At 42.0% G+C, this 20,366-nt stretch overlaps 2 protein-coding genes across 2 annotated transcripts in view; one reads left to right on the forward strand and one right to left on the reverse strand.

Moving 5' to 3' along the window:
* Positions 1 to 117: 117 nt before the first annotated feature.
* The window catches only part of LIMS2 (LIM zinc finger domain containing 2), a 32,239-nt gene continuing 11,990 nt past the window's right edge, over positions 118 to 20,366 (reverse strand). Inside the window, exons 2-10 of the mRNA XM_064666779.1 lie at positions 19,855 to 20,014; positions 18,859 to 18,925; positions 18,431 to 18,551; positions 8,096 to 8,245; positions 7,119 to 7,269; positions 5,953 to 6,045; positions 5,053 to 5,101; positions 4,791 to 4,866; positions 118 to 4,017 (exon numbers count right to left, since the gene is read on the reverse strand). Coding sequence (XP_064522849.1) covers positions 3,870 to 4,017; positions 4,791 to 4,866; positions 5,053 to 5,101; positions 5,953 to 6,045; positions 7,119 to 7,269; positions 8,096 to 8,245; positions 18,431 to 18,551; positions 18,859 to 18,925; positions 19,855 to 20,014 — 1,015 coding nt within the window. The 3' untranslated portion in view covers positions 118 to 3,869. The remainder of the gene's footprint in view (positions 4,018 to 4,790; positions 4,867 to 5,052; positions 5,102 to 5,952; positions 6,046 to 7,118; positions 7,270 to 8,095; positions 8,246 to 18,430; positions 18,552 to 18,858; positions 18,926 to 19,854; positions 20,015 to 20,366) is intronic.
* On the forward strand, positions 10,883 to 16,323 carry GPR17 (G protein-coupled receptor 17). The gene is made up of 2 exons (XM_064666778.1): positions 10,883 to 11,220; positions 15,253 to 16,323. Exon 2 carries the CDS (start codon positions 15,292 to 15,294, stop codon positions 16,321 to 16,323), a length of 1,032 nt encoding a protein of 343 aa, XP_064522848.1. The 5' UTR covers positions 10,883 to 11,220; positions 15,253 to 15,291.

Raw genomic sequence — 20,366 nt, forward strand, 5'->3', positions numbered from 1 at the left:
GATCTAAAACATGAACTCACCACAACAGTGTCTCAGGTTTGGGCAATCCCCAGGGTTCCTCAGAGTTGGTAATGCTCTCTGGTTCATCGTTGCAAATGCAGTATTTTTTTTTAACTGTACATTATACAAAGTTTTTATTTTTGTGTGTGTGCAAAGATTTAAAATGTATTACAGTTAACTTTATTATAGGAACATACAAAGATACGATATTACAACATTTCAATCCACAATCCCACTTTTTGGTTAGACAGCACCTGTGTGATAAAATGAGAGCTCTACACGATGCAGAACCTACACTGCTCATCAAGGCCTGAACCAAGGCAGGTAGCTGCTAATTCTTTTCTCAGTCTATAACACCCTCAGCACTTAACAGTGCTTTACAGACTAGTACAACCACATTTATTATGTTTGCCTGCAATCTATTCCTTCACCATCCAACCACTTCTGAAAAAAGTGTCAGTCATATCATCTAACACGCACCATGTGACATCAGGAACCCTCTGTACCAAAGGCTGACCAATATTTGCCAACATTGCACAGACTGCTGTAAAAATAAACACCAGGATGCAAACCCTAGAGAGCAGAGTAGTTGCCACAAAGACAGACTGCAAGTGATTAGCATAGCCTTTGAATACAAACAAGCTTTGCATACTGTGCTTTCTAAAAGCAAAACCATTTTCAAGTGTACTCAGTTTATGTTAGTGATTTTAATTATGTAGAAGTAAGAATGTAAACTATAAATGCATGGAATGAGACAACAGCTTTTAGTAAGTGTAGGCTTCTGAGCCAAGTTCAACCTTGGTATAAATCTGTACTCTCCAGTGGTGTGATACTGAGGATGAATTTGGCTAGCAGGCCGATTTACAACAATGGAAAAAAGCATGCAGCTCATTTCTGACTGACACCTTGACTTTACTAAAAAAGAAAACAAACATGTCAGCCTATCAACACGCTAAGGAGAACTCATGAGCCTGCACTATATTCTGCTTGGTTTTTAAAAAGCAGACTCACAGAAGTAGAGGAAGATGCATTTTTTTAAACTATTTATATTATTTCTCCTACTCCTTCAATTCCACTCTCCCACAAAAGGTATGGCAGTAATATGCACTACTGTAACTCTGCACATTGCAGGCTATGGGCAACAGAAGTATAAGAAAAATAATTGTGAAAAATTAATACTTTAGGAGATACTAAGAGAATATCATCTTCCACTAATACAGAGATCAGGGATTACGAAGATTTTTTTCCACCAGTGATTTTACAAAATGTCCTGATGATAAGGACATAATCCAAATCCTAGAGAACTGAATGGCCTACCAAAGAGAATGATACAAACTCTTCTTTGAACTCTGAAGCTTACAAGGTCTGCTGAATTTCTAGCATGAGACAAGGTAAGGAGCACACACTAATTCTCTACTTGCACTACAAAAGTAATTCCATTCACCCTCCACATCCACAATTTTCCATTGCTGAACTTGAGTGGCCACTGAAAGAATATTACCTATTGCCTGCTAGTTACATAGTCCTTCCCTATTTACCAGGAATGTGCTGCTGTGTGTTCCTCCACCTCCTTCCCAGGAGGGATACACAGCTGCTCAGATTCAGCACAAGGCATAGCCTGGGACTGAGATTGCAGGAACAGACCAGAATGCTTTATGCTGAGGAGGATCTGCATAACCAACTGAGCTGAACCTAGAGCAGCACTTCCTGTGTTTCGTGCTGTGACAAAAATGCCAACAATAGGTTCACAGGATGGGTGTTTACAGTAGCCACACACTCCTGCACCAAAAGACACATTCTTTGTGCCCTTAACTAAAAGTCTGTTTTAAGGCTAGTGAGAGAACAGCAAGTAGCCACGTGTTCTCCTAAAGCAATGACACAAGCACCTGCTCTCACTGGAATCTACAGAGATTGTGGCCAGGAGAGGATAGAAGAGTTTGCTGTTAAACCTAGGCCATCCCTTCAGCAGTGTTATAGTGGACACAGTATAACACAGTTAAAAGTTAATGGTAACTTAGGGCAACAAAAAGCAAAGCAGAGGAGGCAAACTGAGTTAGCAAAGTCAGGGAGGATCTAAGAGATGCTCTGACAGGCGGGATTTTCATGGCACACAGTTAACCAGGGTTTCCCCCACTGCTCTGCTATCAGGGGTGCAGTTCCATGGGTAAGAGATCCAGCAAGCATATTAACACAATTTTAAGGGAGATTATTGCCCCAATCCAGTTGCTGCTCACACATACAGGAAATGGGGAAACTTTAACTTCTTGCTAGCTAATTCACCTGGGGCTGCAGGGTGGTGCCTGGGCCCAACTGCTGTGTTCATTTGACCTACTCACTTTTCAGAAGATTTAAATCATGCAAGGAACAGAAGTCCTCCAGTGCTTGTCAGCTTCACAAAAGGCACAGTCTCAACTGTTCATGGAAAGGGATTTTGAGGTTGCTCAGCTTAGTTCACAAGAAAATACAGGGCATGCCTCCAGAGGACTGAAGCTCACTGTGATTATACAGCGTGCAGGTGGGCTCAGGAGCAGCACTGATGATGGCTCACCCCTAAAGAAGTATCAAGAATGTTCAAAACCAGCACATTCCTCAGCACCTTGGGTTGTGGTAGCAGAGACAGCAGGACCACTGAAACTTCACTGGTGACAGGCAAAACTACAGAGCAGGACTAGATGCTTGAGATGTACACATTCATGACTGAGATCCTCTCTCTAAGTACACTCAGGTCTTAAGAAGAAAGGTGATGGGGAAATCTTATTTGGGTAAAAATTTTAAGAGAAGTACTTTCTGGGGTTTTTTCTGCATAAGACCACATTTGCTACAAACTGTAAACATTAGAAATGCCTTCATGCAATTGGGCTTTCTGAAGCATGACCAACAAGCCTATATTCAGCTTGCAAATAAAGTGAGAAAAGAGACACTTAAGTGCCTAAACTGGTACCATATTATCCACTTGATTTCCCTGTGCAGAAGAATAACCAAGGCTCCAGCCACACTGCCTCAAGAAATATTAGCTACACTAGTGGATAGGACATGCTTTGTGTTGACCAGCAGAAGCTCTAGCAGCCATGGAGTAGTAGAGAACAGGGAAAATTAAAGACTGTTAATTCTAATAGAATGTTTTGTTTCCCCATAGTCATCTCCTCATCATGGAGAACCCTGACATGGCCTTGACAACTGAAATCTCCTCAGTACTGAACAGGGAAGCAGCAAAGCAAACTTCTGCAGCTGTCCTAGCACTGGGCCTAAGACACAGGAGCCAGCAGTGCAGATGCCATAGCTGTTGGTTCCTGAACCTTTCTAGTAAACCTACAAACCAGAAGGACTGTACAGCACCCATATATTCTCAGAAGGAAAATGGAGAAAGACCAGAACTTTTTGCATGTAGCAAAGACCAACAACTTTCAAAATATTTGCCTAGGTACTAAAAAGCCTAAAAATTTCTGCCCCCACAGTAAGAAGAAAAATGCTGATGCTTTATGTGAAAAAGAGCAAATCAGACATTTCTTCCAGCTCTACATTAAACCACTGTTTCCAAATTCCTTAGACTAAGAGGAATGGACGGAAAACCACAGTTCAATCGAGGAAGGAAAGATTGTGTACAATTCCACAAAGGCAAAAAGTGTTGTTATTAGCAAATTAATAACCAGCCTGTAAACTGCTCAAGCACAAACCATACTCCTCTTTCTGCCAGTGTTAATAGACAACTGCTTGAGAAAAGGGATAGTCTAGATGCAAGCAATACTACCAGAAGCAGGGGAAGGGACTACTTATCTTTGGTGTCACTTCTTAGTAATTGCCTCTGTAATCAAGAGCTGCAGTGAGCAGCAGCTTTTGTAAGAGTGCAGTCAGGAGACTGACAGACCTGTTTAAGCAGAGTTTAAATCTAGAGCTTTGGGGTGGGCCTTCTTGGATGCCAGCTCTGACAACTTCTTCAGGCGTTTCTTCAGCTCCAGAGGGAATTTCTCATAGCACTTCTTGCACACAGGTTTCATGTCGAACTCCACAAATTTATTCCTTTAACACAAAGAACAGTTATTAAAATGGTATTTGCAAACTGTATGCTTCACTAATTCAAATCTCCATGCATCTGCACTTAGAAAACAACTCATTTCCTCATCTGGTGATGTAAGAACAGAGATTGGGTTCTTACCAGGGAACTTGGGTCTTTAGCACCCCTAGTTAAATAAGGAGCAAGATTTTGCTATATATTTGTATGTAACAATCTAGAATAATTTTTTTGTTATTGTAGAATGCAAGTGTCACTTCAAAGGTCCTCTTTGTGATGAATTAGAGCTCCTTGGCGGAGCCAACCCAGCATAGTAGGGTCAGGGTTTGAACCTGAGACAGGAAGAATGTAGGATTGCTTTTTTCCTGTCCCTCTTCTACATATCTGAGGCAAATAGCATAGTATTTTATTTCAAACTAATCTGTGGAATATTAAATATTGTCATTGAGGGGAGCATGCAAATTTAAGGAGACATGGAGGTTGTGGGTTGTTCAGGACAGGCAGTTTCTCAAAGTTCAGAGCCTTCCCTCTGTACTGCTGAATGAGTCCTCCTCTTACTCAACCTTCTTACAGAACAGATTAATAAACAAAAATAAATCAGAGAGGATGCTGAGTGTCAGCTCCCTTTTAATCCTGAAATCAGTGGAATTATAAGCACGTGCTCCCACAGAGAAGAGGCATCCTGCCCCTCAGAGAGCCTCTGGTTCATGGCTCCCCCAAGCTGATACCCCACCTTAGGGGTGAATGTCTCACATGGTCCAAAATACGAACACTGACTTACTTCAGTGTGAGCTTGATGTTGCAGGTGGAGCAGGAGAAGCAATTCACACACCAGGCCTTGTTAAGAGCTGACACCACTGCAAAAGCAAAAGCACAAAGTAAGAAGAAACTGCCAGATTATCTGAATTCAGATTTATGTCCACATTCAAACGTCGCCAGATGTGAAAACAAACACTGGTGCCTTGCAACTGCGGGACTGCAACAGCTGCACTAACAAATGGAGCGAGGACAGCAACCCAAAACAAGGAGAGAACAAATCTTACCATCTCCCTCTATCACGTGGCTGCAGTTGTAGCAAACATCTCCAAAGAGCTGCACAGGAAAAGAAATAAGAACAGGAACTCATGTTGCTGACTACTCATGCTCCCCACATTACGCAGCTGGTGTGAACATTAAATCCTAATAATCAAAGAATTCCCAGATGCTGCAGTGGCCCCCAAATATACCAATTTAAACCTTCTGAATAACTTCTCATACACTTGCCAAATAGTCTATGTTCCTTTGGATCTCATACCACTAAATACTACAAAACCTTTTTTGTTGATGCCTCACACTCTACCACTGTTATGGGATCTTAAAGTCCTGTATATGTGGCAATTGGAGAAGAAAGGTTCAGTAGAGTATGATGCTTACTGTAGACAAACATCTCCTGATGCTCAACTATAAATACCAAAATAAAACGTAGAGCTTCTATCAAAACACTTACCTCATTTATCTGACAGAAGAAAATACCAAACTCATAGCTGTTCCATAGAATCATACACAAAAAACAGAGTTTGACTGGCTTTTGAAACATAGTTTCCCATGCTTTAGACAACATAACAGCTGTCTCAGGCCCATGGAAGAAAGTATTACCAAAGATGGCCACACAAATAGTTTAGAAGTACAGTTACAGGGATTTTAATCACAACCCGTGGTCAGTGCTTTTCTGTCAATGGCACAAATTAAAATCAGTATCCCCAAGACATTCCTATTCTGTTCTCAACACTGCTTTTCCATCTATCAAGAAAAACTACTTTTTTCTGTTAAATCTCACAAATTTCTTAATATTGCATTGCCTCTACAAATTCAGATTATGCAAAATCTGCAGCTTTGCAAATTAAAATGCAAAAAAGCATTTGCCAGTCAGAGCAAGTACCTCCAGCATAGATGGCAGAATTTACCTGGTTATAGTGAGTTTCACAATAAGCCAATCCTTTTTTCTCATAGTGTCGGTGCCCCAAGAATGGCTTCTCACATTTGGCACAAACAAAATGCTGTAGAAGAAGAAAAAAAGACATTCCATGGCAGAAAAAGTGACTTTACCATCACCAGGGAAAAACTTACACGGCTACAAATAATGGCTTAATACATGACACTTAATGGTTTGGGCTGGAATGGACCTTAAAGCCCATCTTGTTTTACCTGCTGCCATGGGCAGGGACACCTCCCACTATCCCAGGCTGCTCCAAGCCCCATCCAACCTGGCCTTGGACACTTCCAGGGATGGAGCAGCCACAGCTTCTCTGGGCAACCTGTGCCAGGGCCTCACTACTAATTCTTCCTAACATCTAATCTAAATCTACTTCTTTCCATTTAAAACTCTTGCCTCTTAATGCTTTAATGAAGCACAGACAGGAAAATCTTTACAGAAGCGAAAGAGATATTTAGTCTCTATAGTAATTAAGAGTTGTATTAAAGATAGGTAGAAGACCTGCTGGAAGGACAATCATCTTGTGTTCTATATTGATAGACTTGTGCATTATCCTGCTTGTTTCAGAGAAGAGAAACAGGAACATAAAACATATGAATACACTTCAAATGAGCAGCAGCATCTCTCTCAGTTCAAGCCCTAGGAGGTTTAAATGACTGAAAACATAAATCACTAAAACACTTCAGAGCAAGTTGTGATGACTCAGCTGAAAGTTATAGAAACAATGAGCTGAAAAGGCAGTAGGAACTGCACTGGCTCTGTCTGCAGCAGGAATTCCAACACATTTATGCACCTGTTAACTGCAATGGGAAAGGAGGTATCTTAAGTATACCATAACAAATACGGAAATTTATTAGTAAGTAAATGCTGTTCAGTGAATCATATTCTGCAAGAATCTTTACAGTGCAACTCAGGCATTTTAAAAATAAGGTTATTAGAGTAGTGAGAGCATAGCTTTCTGATGGCCCTGCTGCACTCATTCACACACAAAAGGTGAAGACAGTCTGAAACATAAGCGATTTGGTTTTGTCGGAATTCACACATTACAGATCACCTACGTGTCTACAGCTTCCAAACAGCACTAGTCCTTTCCCAAACTGGCTCCTGAAGGAAGTTTCAGATTCAGAGAGGCCTCACCTCGACATGCCACTGCTTTCCCAGGGCGTTGACCACCCGTCCCTCGATGGGCCTGCGGCAGGCCCCACAGATGGGGATCCCCATCTTGTCGTGGCAGGGCAGGCAGTACAGCTCTCCCTTCAGCTCCCGGGCCTCGGCAGTCAGCTCCTTCCTGAAAACACAAACATGCTCTGAAGCAAGGACACTAAGGGAAGCTCTTTAATGCCCAGGATGAAATTTTGGAAGACTAAACTGGAACTTAGGCAACATTCAAGCTACAAATGCAGTCATTAAGCTAGTGAAATACAATCATTGTCAACTCATCTTTCTCAAATTGCCTTCTCAGTTTGCCAGACAAGAACTTATGTAGAACATCATGTCTTCAGCTACACACCCTTGCAGAAATACAAGGCACACTTACACATGGAACAATGCAGTGCCATGCTAAGATTTGAGCTGTCTCTGAATGGGAGAGCTCAGGTACAAGGACTATCCTAGCAGTGCTCAACACTGAGTTACCTAATTGTACTGTTACCCAGTCTAGGGCTGTACTGTGCCCCAATTATACTGCCTGTGTGGCAAAGTAATTCAGGTCAGACAGCGTGGTAATGGTCTGTGCCAGAACACTGACACAGCTCTTTTTTTTTTTTTCTATCCAGGAATTCAAAATGAAACTATTTTGAATAGCCTGATAACTGCTACCTTTGGACAACACTACTGTGGCAATCTGCACACAGTCTTTCAGGTAAGATCATCCCAATGAAATATTTTCATTGTAAAGTAGTGTCATTCAAGGTTAGAATAAGAGAACACTGAATGGCAAAATAAAACTAAAGCTTCTGTAGGCTTTCCAAATTTATTTCGATTTCTCCTCACCCAATTTCTGTTTGTTCAACAATGTGAAGGCAACAAAGTTCAGGCCTTGGGAAGGACTGTGCTGCTGACTGAAGTGTTTGTCTCCTTTCTTTTTTGTCAGAGTTTACAGTATGAAAACATACCCACAGTGGGTGCAGTTGAAGTGATCTGGATGGTAGGAATCATTCCTAAACATCAGAGGCTGCTCATCAATTATCAAGTGGCACTTCTGACAGATGTACTTGCCCAGTCCCTTGGCTTTTTCACGGTTATGGCAGGGCCTGCACAGATGCCTGGTTGAACAAAGTAAAGGAAATAAAGTATTAAAAATGCTTTCTCTTAAAACAACATACAATGCATACTATAGGAAGTACTTTATTTAACACAAGTGTCAGACTAAACATAATTCACTTTGGTATCCAGTATTTCACACCAGTTGCATAGAGAGGAATATGTGGATAGAGCAGTCACAGAGCTGTATTTCCTTAGAATACTCCTTCAACATTCACAGATTTACATCCCATATGACATAGTTATTCTTCTAGGTATCCTTTCTAACACTTTAGATCTTTTCCTCTCTCTATTACTAACCATGGGATCCAAGCATAACAGAGGCATTACAGCACTGGGAGGGAGTTGAGGACAGAGAATAAAAAGCATTAAACCAAAGTGCATTGCTTGCATGCCTTTACCATGGCTGGATTCATTAGTCTTCAACAGCCAGGACAAACAAGACACAATTGAATGCTGGCTCTTTGACATACAAATTCCTCTTAGTCCTAAGTTAAAGAAAATAAAGAACTATGCAATTTGCACTTTTGTGTGGTAAATGCAACTGTGTTCCTATCACGTGTTCTAGAACACATTACAATTACATCCCTGAACAGGTAGATAAAGCAAGTTCCTGGTAGAAAAACTCAGACAAAGGCATAAAAAAATTTGTGTAAAGGCTGATGGAACCCACCAGTTTTATCCCAATATTTAGGAGCTCTGAGGAGAAGCTGTTCAAGTTTACTTGCCTGTTACCTAACCCTCTAGCTGCAACGCTGTGTGCTGGGAACAATTTATGATAAAACAAACATGGCAGAGAAATGACTTCTGTGGGTTGCTTTGTCCCAAAACTACCAAGCCTGCTTAATTCCTTTCACTGTATCACTATGTCAAACACATGCTGAGGTTTACAGGTGTCACATGAAAGATGGCAGTTTAGACTTTTGCCTGTCAGGACCCCCAGGAAAGTCAACACCTTGGTGTTCAACTGTTGTAACGAGACCCTTCACCAGCAGATTCACAAGGTTGGAGGGCACTTCAACCACCCTTTTAGGGGAAGCTCAACAGAGCCAAGACCCCTCAGCAGGCCCTGCTAAGGTGTTTTCCGCTGCTGGCAACTGCGAAGACTCACCTGAACAGTTCACAGAAAAACCCTCTTTATAAACACAAATTGTGACACATTAATAAGGTTTGAAGGTTGTCGGAGACAGATTCTAACTGCAAAAATATGTTTTAAAGCAATCTACTGATACATATATTAAGCAAGCACAAGCTCTGACACCAAGCAATCTACTAACGTGCTATAGGGTGAGCACAAACACACGCTCTAGTCCTAAAAGCAGCATTTAACAACACAGAGTATAATTTTCACCCAAGGCATCCCTCTGGGGAGGGAAGAAGATGGACTCAGTCTGTCAATTAATTCCAACAGTTTCACTGAAGGTCTTCTCCCACTTTCCCCCTATCCCCAACTTACTTTTATACTATTTTCTTTGTGTTTTGGTGAAGTTTGCATGGCTCGAGTCACAAATACCTTTTATTTCTGATTGGTGTACCTAATGGGAGGGGCAGCTGGTCACGGCTTGGCATCTGAGGAGGGGGTTCGACATGGTAGTTGGCTTTAGCAGCAGAACATCTTGATTCTCCCTTATCAGACAGGTATTGTATGGTCTCAGTACCACAATGTTCTCCCATTCTGCTGGGATTTCAATGGAGGAGAGCTATGTAGTCTCCACTTTGTTCCACACTCCGTTATGTTTCTCTGAGCAGATGTTTACTGTTGTACTGGGGAGCATGTCTACCTCAGTCTGTCCAGGGAGATGCAGCTGCTTTTTACCCTAGAATTCTGAATCTCCTCTAGATTTAACCCTATCCCTCACCCCACAACAGGTCATTCTCAAAACAAAAGGAAAAGTTCAAATGCAAAGGGCAGATTTATGGATGAAATTCTGCTGTGATGAATCACTTACCCTTAGATCTGTAAAACGGGGATAAGAATACAACACAGATGTTGTTGTGAGACCTCAAACACTTATGACCCTCAACTGGCAGGCGCCTGCCTAAGTGCTAAGTATCATTATTATTCTCTCAAAAATCCGAGTCCTCCTCTCAGCAACTGTCTCTGTCCAGGGCTGGAACTACTGTTTGCCCAGACAGAGTCCAGAAAAAGCAGACAGCACCCCATTATAGGGAAATATGCAGCTGTGCTCATCTCGGCATAAAGGCATCAATTTTATTCAGCACTGTCAAATGCAGAGTAATTATACAGGGCAGGACATGGGGACCCCGAAGCAAGTGTCCTGAAAGAGACCCCTCTCATTCAGCTGAATGAGATGCCTTCAGCCATTTGCACTGATAAACCATTATCAACCCCCTCCCCACTCACAAACCCTCTGCCCTCCCACAGACCCTCCTCTATTGCAAGCAAAGGGAAGTGTTGGACAGGCTAAGCTGTTGCCATAGCAGCCTCCCCTCTCCCTCTACCCCTCCCCACTCCCACCATTATGGAATTATCCCATTCTGAAATGTCCTGTTGTGTCTATTAATACTAGATTTCCCACAAACAATGCTTCTCTCCACCCTCCTAAAATAATCAAGGGACTCCAAGGAGTCTGTGTTCACGGCTAGGAGTTCAGTAGCAGCCTTCAGTAAGCACCATGAACACTGGAATATTCATGCAGGATATTCCTATCTATACAGGCAGCAGCACCCCCAGTGCCAAGAGCTCAGCTGGGATGAAGACTGCTCCTCAGTGCTGAGGTCTCCTCTCCCCTGCTCTGTTGTGTGACTGAGCTGATAATGCACTATCAGAGCGAGGAGGACACTATATAGAGGACCTCCCTCTCCACCCTCAGCAACTCTGCAACTCTGCACTCTTTTGGAATCATCCCGTTTTCTCAGTTCTGCTTCTATTTGGTTTGCTGTCATCAGGAGGAGTTCCTTGAGACTTTCCCCAAAAGGACCCTATACTCCACCCAGAGGACTGCACTGTAAAGAGGTAAGAGACACAATTCTGTTAGAAGGGGCTTTAAGAGCTTTCTTCTTTCAGGAGCACTTTTTAGGAGCTTTCCTAATGTCATTAGTCTTAGCCAGTGAGGAGCAAAGACACACATAATGAGGTGGTTGAATATAATGTAAATGTCTGAACCTAAGAATAGGCAGTATTTTTTGAATTTCAAAGATTAATTTCCTTGTCTTTCTTTACATTGCTCTTTCAAAACAAAAAAGTTTCCAAACTTTTGTACCTAATGTATATCCATTTGTGCCAGCTGTATGGTATGTCCAGTGCTCTCTGGCACTGCTCTGATGCTCACAAAAATGAAGCATTTCAGCTGAAGGGTGGTGGTCTCAGCAGGGAGTGATTTTCAGGAGAATAACTTCAGTCAGAAGCGGACTCTTTCTAATGAAGAGTACTCTGAGTGAAAGATAGGAGGCACTCCCATTTGACAAGACACTAAATCCATAATCATAACAACACACAAAACTGTGTAATCACAAACCAGAAACTACAGTAGCTGGGGGCAAGACAGGAATTTTTGATATCCACCACAAACCCTAACGTAGAGTTCATATTTATCAGCAGTGGGTGTTCTAACAGAGCTCCAAACTAGCCAGGTAACAAACTTACAGTGACCTACAGATTTCTTCTGCTAGTTAATTGTTTCATTAATGACAGATGGAGCATCTGCTGTGAGAGCGATTGTGTTATGTCCGCACCGACAGCCCTGTGGATTGTTATCTTGCTTGTTTCTGAGCAGAAGAGAAACAGGGCATAAAATATGGTCAGTGTGCACACACTTGGAATGAGCAGTGACATTCCCATTACAGCTCAGCCCTGGGAGGCCTGGGATAATTGGCCCTTCCAGAATAGTGCTCTGTTTAGCAACACATAAATCACTAAATATTCACACAACACCAAGAGCGCAATCCAAGCGGAAATTATTGGATAATGAGCCAGACTCCTAAAGGAGTCTGTGAAGTCACAGCCTCTTGCACTATATAGCTTAACACAAATTACACATTCTAGGTGATTTGGCAAGGTTTCTAGTTTGCTCCTAGCATTTATACAGACTAGTACGACAGGCTTTCTAGGACTCCCAGTGCTTTTTTTGTAAGCATAAAAATCCAAAAAGGGAGAAAGAAACCTAAAAACATTTATTTTAAATTGATAGGCTAAACCCAAGAAAAACAGAAGTGGAATTGCACATAACAGCAGGGGCTTTCAACACTGTCTACAGAACACACTGGTCAGAGAATGATTACTTTTATAAAATTGTAGCAGTTTGTTGAAAACATATAAATTCTAAAAATAAGATCAACAATTCATTCTGCTGACATCGGCCTTTTCCCTAACCTACTCAAGTGCTACATCACAGTTTTCACCCAATAAGCAGAATTGTAAAATACATAAAAGCTTTAATTAACATTTCCTTCTAATTTAAAATATAAACAAAATTAGAAGGAGGACCCCTTCCCTTTTCTATGATTTCTAATCAGATAGTGAAAAATATCTTCCTTCACCTTGCTCTCAAAAGTAAATTGGGTAAGAGCAGCTCTCCTATGAAGGTACTCATTTGCAAAGAATTTATTTCAATTTTATCAGTAGTTCTAAGCCTCTCTCTTCCTGACACTGACATAGTGGGCTTCTTAGATAGCTCTGACACTCTCCTTTTTACTCCACCCCACAACACTTTGCACTGAAAGCCATGTCTGGGTAGAAATTCATGGCAGACCCAGTGCTGCCATCAGTGAGGATTAAAGTCTCAACTTTCAAGTCCTGCCTATTCCAAGTCTGGCACTGAAACTCAGCTGAGTCTGAATCCCCAAGATCCTCCTTAGGAACTCGGCTCAAACAGAATCAGTTCAATGTATCATGCTACTAAACCCCTAATAAGCTTGCAAAGAGGGAAAACTCTGCTTACTGCTTCTCTTCCTGAACTGATTGAAATCATTTCAATAAGAACCATCCCAGTCTGTTCCATTAGACAACCCTTGCTTTTGCCTTTTCAGCTTGCTCAGGTGTCACAGCCATGGATACAGTAATGTTTAGCCATCAGACCACCCCACCACTGACATAAACATCATCTGGTGACTTTTTTTGCAGATGAAAAGCACAATTCAACAATGGGTCTGACACAAAAAAAGGCTTAATAGCAAGAACATGAGGTGATAGGCACTATTGTAATTTAACAGTAAAACAGTCTTGTGTTTCTCCTTTGGTGTGCCACAGAAAAGCACATACCTAAACTAATTCCATCCAGGGAGGACAAGTATTTGAGTTAACATTACCATCACATACAAACTTCAAACTCTTGTGTTCCAGAATACTTCCAAGTCTTACTTGGAAAGGGACAAAGGAACACTAGAAACAAAAAATTGCAGGCTTCTCTGCAAACCCCTGAGCTTCATACAAAAAACTTGCAAACAGGGTATTTTCCTTTAGTACACGAAAGCAGGATTTCACATGTATTTTTATGGATGAAATTCCCCTGGACATAAGGGCTGTACAGTCTTCCTTGCACATGCAGTTGCAAGTAATGGCAAGATAATAACTTGTTATTAAGACTCAAATCTGGAAGGATATCCAGGCAATGCATGGAGTAAGAAGGGCCCTCTGTGGCCATAGGAAGAAATTTCAATTTCTGAATTTCATTCAGTCCCCCTTCTGTTGATTCTGTCTCTTCAACTGTGAATCAAACAGAAACAGTCCAGCACATGAAACTCTAGCTACTGCAGTCTTCTGTTCCCCTGAAAGTAACAGTAGCCAAAAAAAAAATTAATTATCTGGAATTTTGCTTACATTTTCCAGTATATTTGTCTGTCCTTAATCCCATTTCAGTTTCTTGATTATCCCAATATTTTTAGACATCTGAATAATGAGCTATGTTGGGAAGCTGGATGCACTGTATATTGGATATATTTAAAGACGTATTGAATAATATGGAGAAATGATCAGTCAGCACAAAATGCAATGGTTAAGCACAGTGGAGGTACTGCTGCACATACTGTAACACCTCTGAGGAATCCAAGAAACAGGGACAATGCTGGAATTTCAGATGGCCTGCATTTTCCCACCACCTACACCCACTGATGAGCAGTGTATAAAAAGCCATTGGGAGGTGCCCAGAAAATCTTATCACTTTTTGTTGATGCTGTTCAGGACACTGCAAACACACACTGGCCAAGCTAAGCTCAGTTTTACCAAGCTGCTACTTGGAAAAGGCCCTGAATAAGCTACATGGAGCTCAGACTTTTGAGGGAGGAAAAGAGAGAGCTATGCTGGGGGAGAAAAGCTGTAGGGAAGGATGGCACTTTGACAAGTGACTGACAGCATGGGCATTATTAATAATCTTTAAGTCAATTCAGTGTCAGATGGGATATTGCTACCCATCTGAAAACTTTCCAACTATACTGGAAATAGGTGCATTTGCCTTAAATACAGGACTTTAGACTAAAATAATCCTCAAAGATTTTCAGGAACCCTGCAGATTTTTTTAATAAAAACAAGACCTGACCTGTCTTCCATCTCTTCTAGGAACAAGACAGATATTCTAAGCTAGGTCACCTTACAACATATACCTGTGCTCAGAAAAGCTTACTCATTAGGAGCCCCTCAGTCCTGAATCAGGATTTCAAATTAAGACATGGCAAACACTTTCTAGCTAGACATACAAAACTCACTTCTACTCCTCTTAACTAGACACAAGCATCTCACTACTTGGTTATACAACTGACCTTGCACAGGTTGGATACAAGCTCATCACCAGCTAGCCAGCTCTTTATTAAGGTCCCCTCCACAGGAATTATTGGTCTGGAAAACCTGGCCAGGCAGGGGGTATTCAGGATTTTAATATAAGGGTTTATACTCAGACTGACCTGTCACATTAAACACCAATAATAGCAAACAGGAGACATCACTGGTTTCCATGTGTAGTTTTTGGGGTGTTTTGTTGGGGTTTTTTTTGGTTGGTTGGTTGGTTTGTTCCACAAACCCAGGCTCTTTTGTAATATACTGTCTTAATTCTTTCAGGTTTAGGGTGGGTTTTTTCCTTCAAAACTGTGGGGAAAAATGAATGGCCCAGCAGATTCAAGCCCACTCTTCAATTGCTCAAATCAATCAAATTTTGCTTTGGAAACGTCAGAGCAATGTGGCAAAGAGACACACGTGGAGAACATCCTTTTTGCCACTTTCTACTTCCTGGACTTCATCCTGGCTTTTGCTGGCAATGCCCTGGCTCTTTGGCTCTTCATTCGGGACCAAAAGTCAGGCACACCCGCCAACATCTTCCTGATGCATCTTGCTGTGGCAGACCTGTCCTTTGTGCTGGTACTTCCCACCCGGCTGGTGTACCATTTTTCTGGTAACCACTGGCCATTTGGTGAGATCCCTTGCAGACTCACCGGCTTCCTTTTTTACCTCAACATGTATGCCAGCATCTACTTCCTCATGTGCATCAGCATTGACCGTTTCCTGGCCATTGTGCACCCCGTGAAGTCCATCAAGCTCCGCAGGTCCCGGTATGCCCACGTGGCATGTGCCTTTCTGTGGGTCATTGTTGGGGTGGCCATGGCACCTCTGCTGCTCAGTGTGCAGACAGTCCAGATGGAAAACACAACCGTCTGCCTGCAGCTCTACAGAGAAAAGGCCTCACGTCATGCCCTCGTGTCCTTGGCAGTGGCATTCACCTTCCCCTTTGTCACCACAGTGACTTGCTACTTACTCATCATCCGAAGCCTGAAGAGTGGGAACAGAGTTGAGAAACACCTGAAGGAAAAAGCTGTCAAAATGATCATCATGGTCCTGATGATCTTTCTGATTTGCTTTGTACCTTATCACGTCAACCGCTACATTTACATTCTCCATTACAACGGCACCAGAACCTCCTGTGAGACCCAGCGCGTCCTGGCCCTCAGCAACCGGGTCACCTCCTGCCTCACCAGCCTCAACGGGGCCCTCGACCCAGTCATGTATTTTTTTGTAGCTGAGAAATTCCGTGAGGCTTTGTGCAATCTGTTCTGCATTAAAAAGACTCTAACGCTGCCCCAAACGTACGAGGGTAAGACAAATGAAAGCTCACTAAGTGCTAAATCTGAACTGTGAACGTGACTCTTGTCGCTGCTTTGACTTAAGGACGCTCACTTCCACCAGAAGCAGCTGAGAGCACAAATAGCTGGTGAGACAGCCCACACAGAGTCAAACTGAGCCCGAGAAGGGAAGTTCTGTTGGTTTTGTGGGACTGCAATTAGCAAGAACTCCTCTGACAACAGAGATCACATCTGCTTGTCTTACTGAAACTGCAAACAGAAGGACACTTCTACTGATTTCCAAGATGTTCCACTCAGGAACAGGGAAAGGGGCAAAGAGGAAAATGGACCTTTTTTTTTTTTTTTCAAAGAACTTAATCCCAAAGCACTCAGTAACGACTCTTCTTCTGCACAATGCATACAGCCTTCTCTAAAATTTCATATTGTGCCAGCACTAGAGATCCACTCCTGAGACAGACCTGCCTGATGAGAAAACAACACCCTAGCACATCTTGCCCAAGTCTCCAAATTCAAAGCATTTATACATAGTAGAGAGAAAACTGGTACTAAATGGTGACAAGAAAAAAAAAAAACACCAAATGCTGCAGTGAACCTAGCCTGGACTGGAATTAAGACAGGCTTTACAATGTGGGTTTTTTTAATTTTTCCCAGCATTCAGAGCTGGAGATGAGCACAAAACTTCTCACTACCTTCGCTATCTGCACTCTGCCATTGCCTCAAAGCTGCAGACAGAGGGTGGACAACATTAATACACTGTCTCTTTTATGCAAAAACCTGCAGATATCCTGATAACCCTCAAACTGAGGAGTGGAAAAGGGCTGTTTAGGAATGCAGCATTCATGTTTGCTACATACTGAATTGTAAAAATATGAACCCAAATGGCAGAAGTGAAGAAAAGTAAGTGCTTGAAGAAGTCAAGTCTACTTGGTCCAGAAGAGACTCCCATCTTTAAAATGGTTTACAACTTTTTTGTGACTTATCTAGCAAGACTATTCCTTCCCTGTGGATAACGCAGGGATTATCTTTATTTTCACTAACACAAACTGCATCATGTAGAATATGCTTGGAACTGACAGGCAGACTAGAGAAGACCAGGTACAATAAGAAGGGTGAAAAAGAATGCAAGAGTTTCCAATAATATTTACTAGAAGACTGCTTCAATGCTATGGAGATAAATATTTTAGGAAATCACATGAGAGGTGAAATACATTTTTATAAGCTCTTTACCACCATAGATTTGGCCCACAAACTATGAAATCAAACATACTTTATCTTGCTTGAACTGCTTCAATCCTAACTGCTTTCCCAAAACATCTTAAGTGCTATCCCAACAGCCCATTCTAACAAGCTTAGGTGTCAAAGAAAAATCAATTATGCCCAGCTCCAACTGGCACAAAGGCACAGCAGTTGCATACAGAATGGAAGGGAAGAGGGAGTTGAGAGGACTCCCTGCTGGACTGGATGCAAGTATATAACCTTTCCTTCCTTTCTTCACCATTTAGCTAGTGAAAATATAAACTCTAGGATAAACTACTAGGCTTTGCTCATGACATATGAAAGCCTAAAATAAACTATGAATTGTGCCCTGTCTGCTAACTGCTGGATTGTCTTATTTTCTTATCATGGAATGCTTTTGTATGAGCTCTCTTTTGTGTTTTTATTTCTTACTTTTTAATTAAATGTATTAATTGACCTCTATGGCTCATTTTTATATTTCTGTACATAAAATGAATGATTTCTGAAGACCAGTGAAATCACATGCTGAACAGACTGCTGTGATCATTGTGTTATTCTCTTGGCCTTTTTCTATATCCTGATTTCCTGCTCAGCAGCTTACTTGATAAAGAGCCTGCCCGGGATCACATAATTCCTTTTTCTCATGTACTGTTCAGCTTTCTTCCTGAAATCCCTTCCTTCTGCCTGAAATCCCTTTCTTTTCCAGAACCCATCCACTAGCTACTAAAATTTGAGTTTCCACATGTTTCATTGGATGAAGAACACTGTTCTTCATTCCATTTCCCATATAAAAGGTTATTCCTTAAAGCTTCTCCTGTACCTTTTCAAGCTTTTCCTCTGTGCACAACTAACTGACCACTCTCAGCATCTCACTGCTGTATCAATAACACACTGATAAAACTTTCCAAGCTCCTTCTCTGTCTTACCTGCCAGCATTCTTCACAAAGCCCAGATCAGCAAGGGTTACATCGCAGAGCTCACAGCGGAAACATTCTGGGTGCCAGTTGTTGTTCATTGCCTTGATAACACGTCCAATAATGAACTCACCTGCAAAAGGAAAGCAGCAGCTTGAGATGCATCAGAAAACAGGCATCAAAATCTACTGCCTTCATAATCCTCTCACTTCAATTTCACAAGTACAATTAACAGTCTAACTTCAAAGAAAACCCAATTATTCCTACAACCAGGATACCCCAAATCACTGCTGCTATCATGCTTTGCTTCCATCCAGAGCTCCTGCTCCTTTAAATGACCTCAACAACCCCAGCCCAGGGCTGGATGTCACAGCAATGCTGGAAGGTTTGCACAGCCCTGCAGCTGTTACCCCACGGTGTTGACACGTGCCACATCTTACCACACTCCCCACAGCAAGGAGCAAACAGCATCTGAAAGTCATGCTCACAGTACTTCCGACCTTCAAACTGCAAAGAAAACAAGAGAGAAGGAGCCCTCATGAATAACTGAACTACTTCTACATTTCGACAGTTCAGCATGACTGTCCATTGAAATGACCAATTAGTCAAGGTCACTCAAGTTTTCCAGTTTTAGCCCCCACACACACCTGTTTTTCAACTCCTAAAGGCTTTTCTTAAAGAAATATCCCGATACGACTTCGGTCTCGTGGTGGATTTGCACAGCAAACAGTTAAATTAACAGCAATGTTGCCACAAGACAGTAAAAATCCTGAAGAATCCCAAAGTCCTTTTACTATAGTTGCCTTTAATTTTTGCTTTACTTTAGTTCAGAACTACTCCTATTACATGAGGCTAAAACTAGTGCCAAAAAAATACGGCCCGTTTAAAATAATGTGTATTCACAATATGTGCTCCTGCATATTCTGTAAAAAAAAGTCAATGTAATTTTTAAATGGGTTCACCTATTTCAGGTGCCCAACTGGAGAAGTTTGGTCCAAAATGTCCAAGAATGAAGACAAAAATTCACTCATGTTTAATGAAATATTAAGGCCAGGTTGGAGGGGGCTTCGCACAGCCTGGCCTAGTGGAAGGTGTCCCTGCCCATGGCAGCAGGTTGGAACAAGATGGTCTGTAAGGTCTCTTCCAACCCAAACCATTTTATGATTCTATGATGATTAAGAAACACGTTTAGTTTTCTTTCTGAAATGTCTCTTATCCAAAAGAGCAGCTTTTGCTGCTACTGAGGGAATATATGAGAAGGAAAAAAGGGAAATTAAGTTGGAAGCTCCTCAAAAAAATGGCAACAGAGGTTTAGGGCTAAGACATTAAACATGCAAGGAAGCCCGAAAATTCTTATATCTGCCAGAATTTCCACCTAATTCCTTGCATTTTAATAGAGCTATTTCTCCTGTCCTCCACACAGTCTGAGAACTCACCTCATAGAAGAGTCCCTCTGGGAACTGCCGAAAGCACTGAGCGCAGACGAAGCAGTTCTCGTGGTAGAGTTCCCCGTTGCTGTTCACGATCCTCTCGGCGGGGTTGAACCGCGCCTGGCAGCGCTCACACACCGCGTTTGCCAGAGCATCAGACATGTTACTGCAAGGAAGGCAGAGAGCAGGAACGTGAGTCATGTCACAGCCAGTCAGGCGAGTACAGCCACGTCAGCCAAGTCTCCCCAACACCTACGAACGGGACGTTCCCGCTGCTCTAAACTCCCCTTCACGTGAACAGAAAAGATCAAGGAGTCAATTCACCACTGACAGCAGCCAGAAATAATGTCCTGGCAACTCACATGTGTCAGATGTGGTCATCTGGCAGACTTATCTATTGTACACTTCTGGATACTTCAGCAGTCTTTCACCCCACTGTGTCATCCTGCTAATAGCTCATAGCAAATATTCACAATTTTAAATAAACTAGCAGTTTGGAGAGCAGCAAACCCAGTGAT

This window comes from Pseudopipra pipra, chromosome 10 (genome assembly GCF_036250125.1).
Source record: "Pseudopipra pipra isolate bDixPip1 chromosome 10, bDixPip1.hap1, whole genome shotgun sequence".
In the NCBI taxonomy this organism is placed as follows: Eukaryota; Metazoa; Chordata; class Aves; order Passeriformes; family Pipridae; genus Pseudopipra; species Pseudopipra pipra.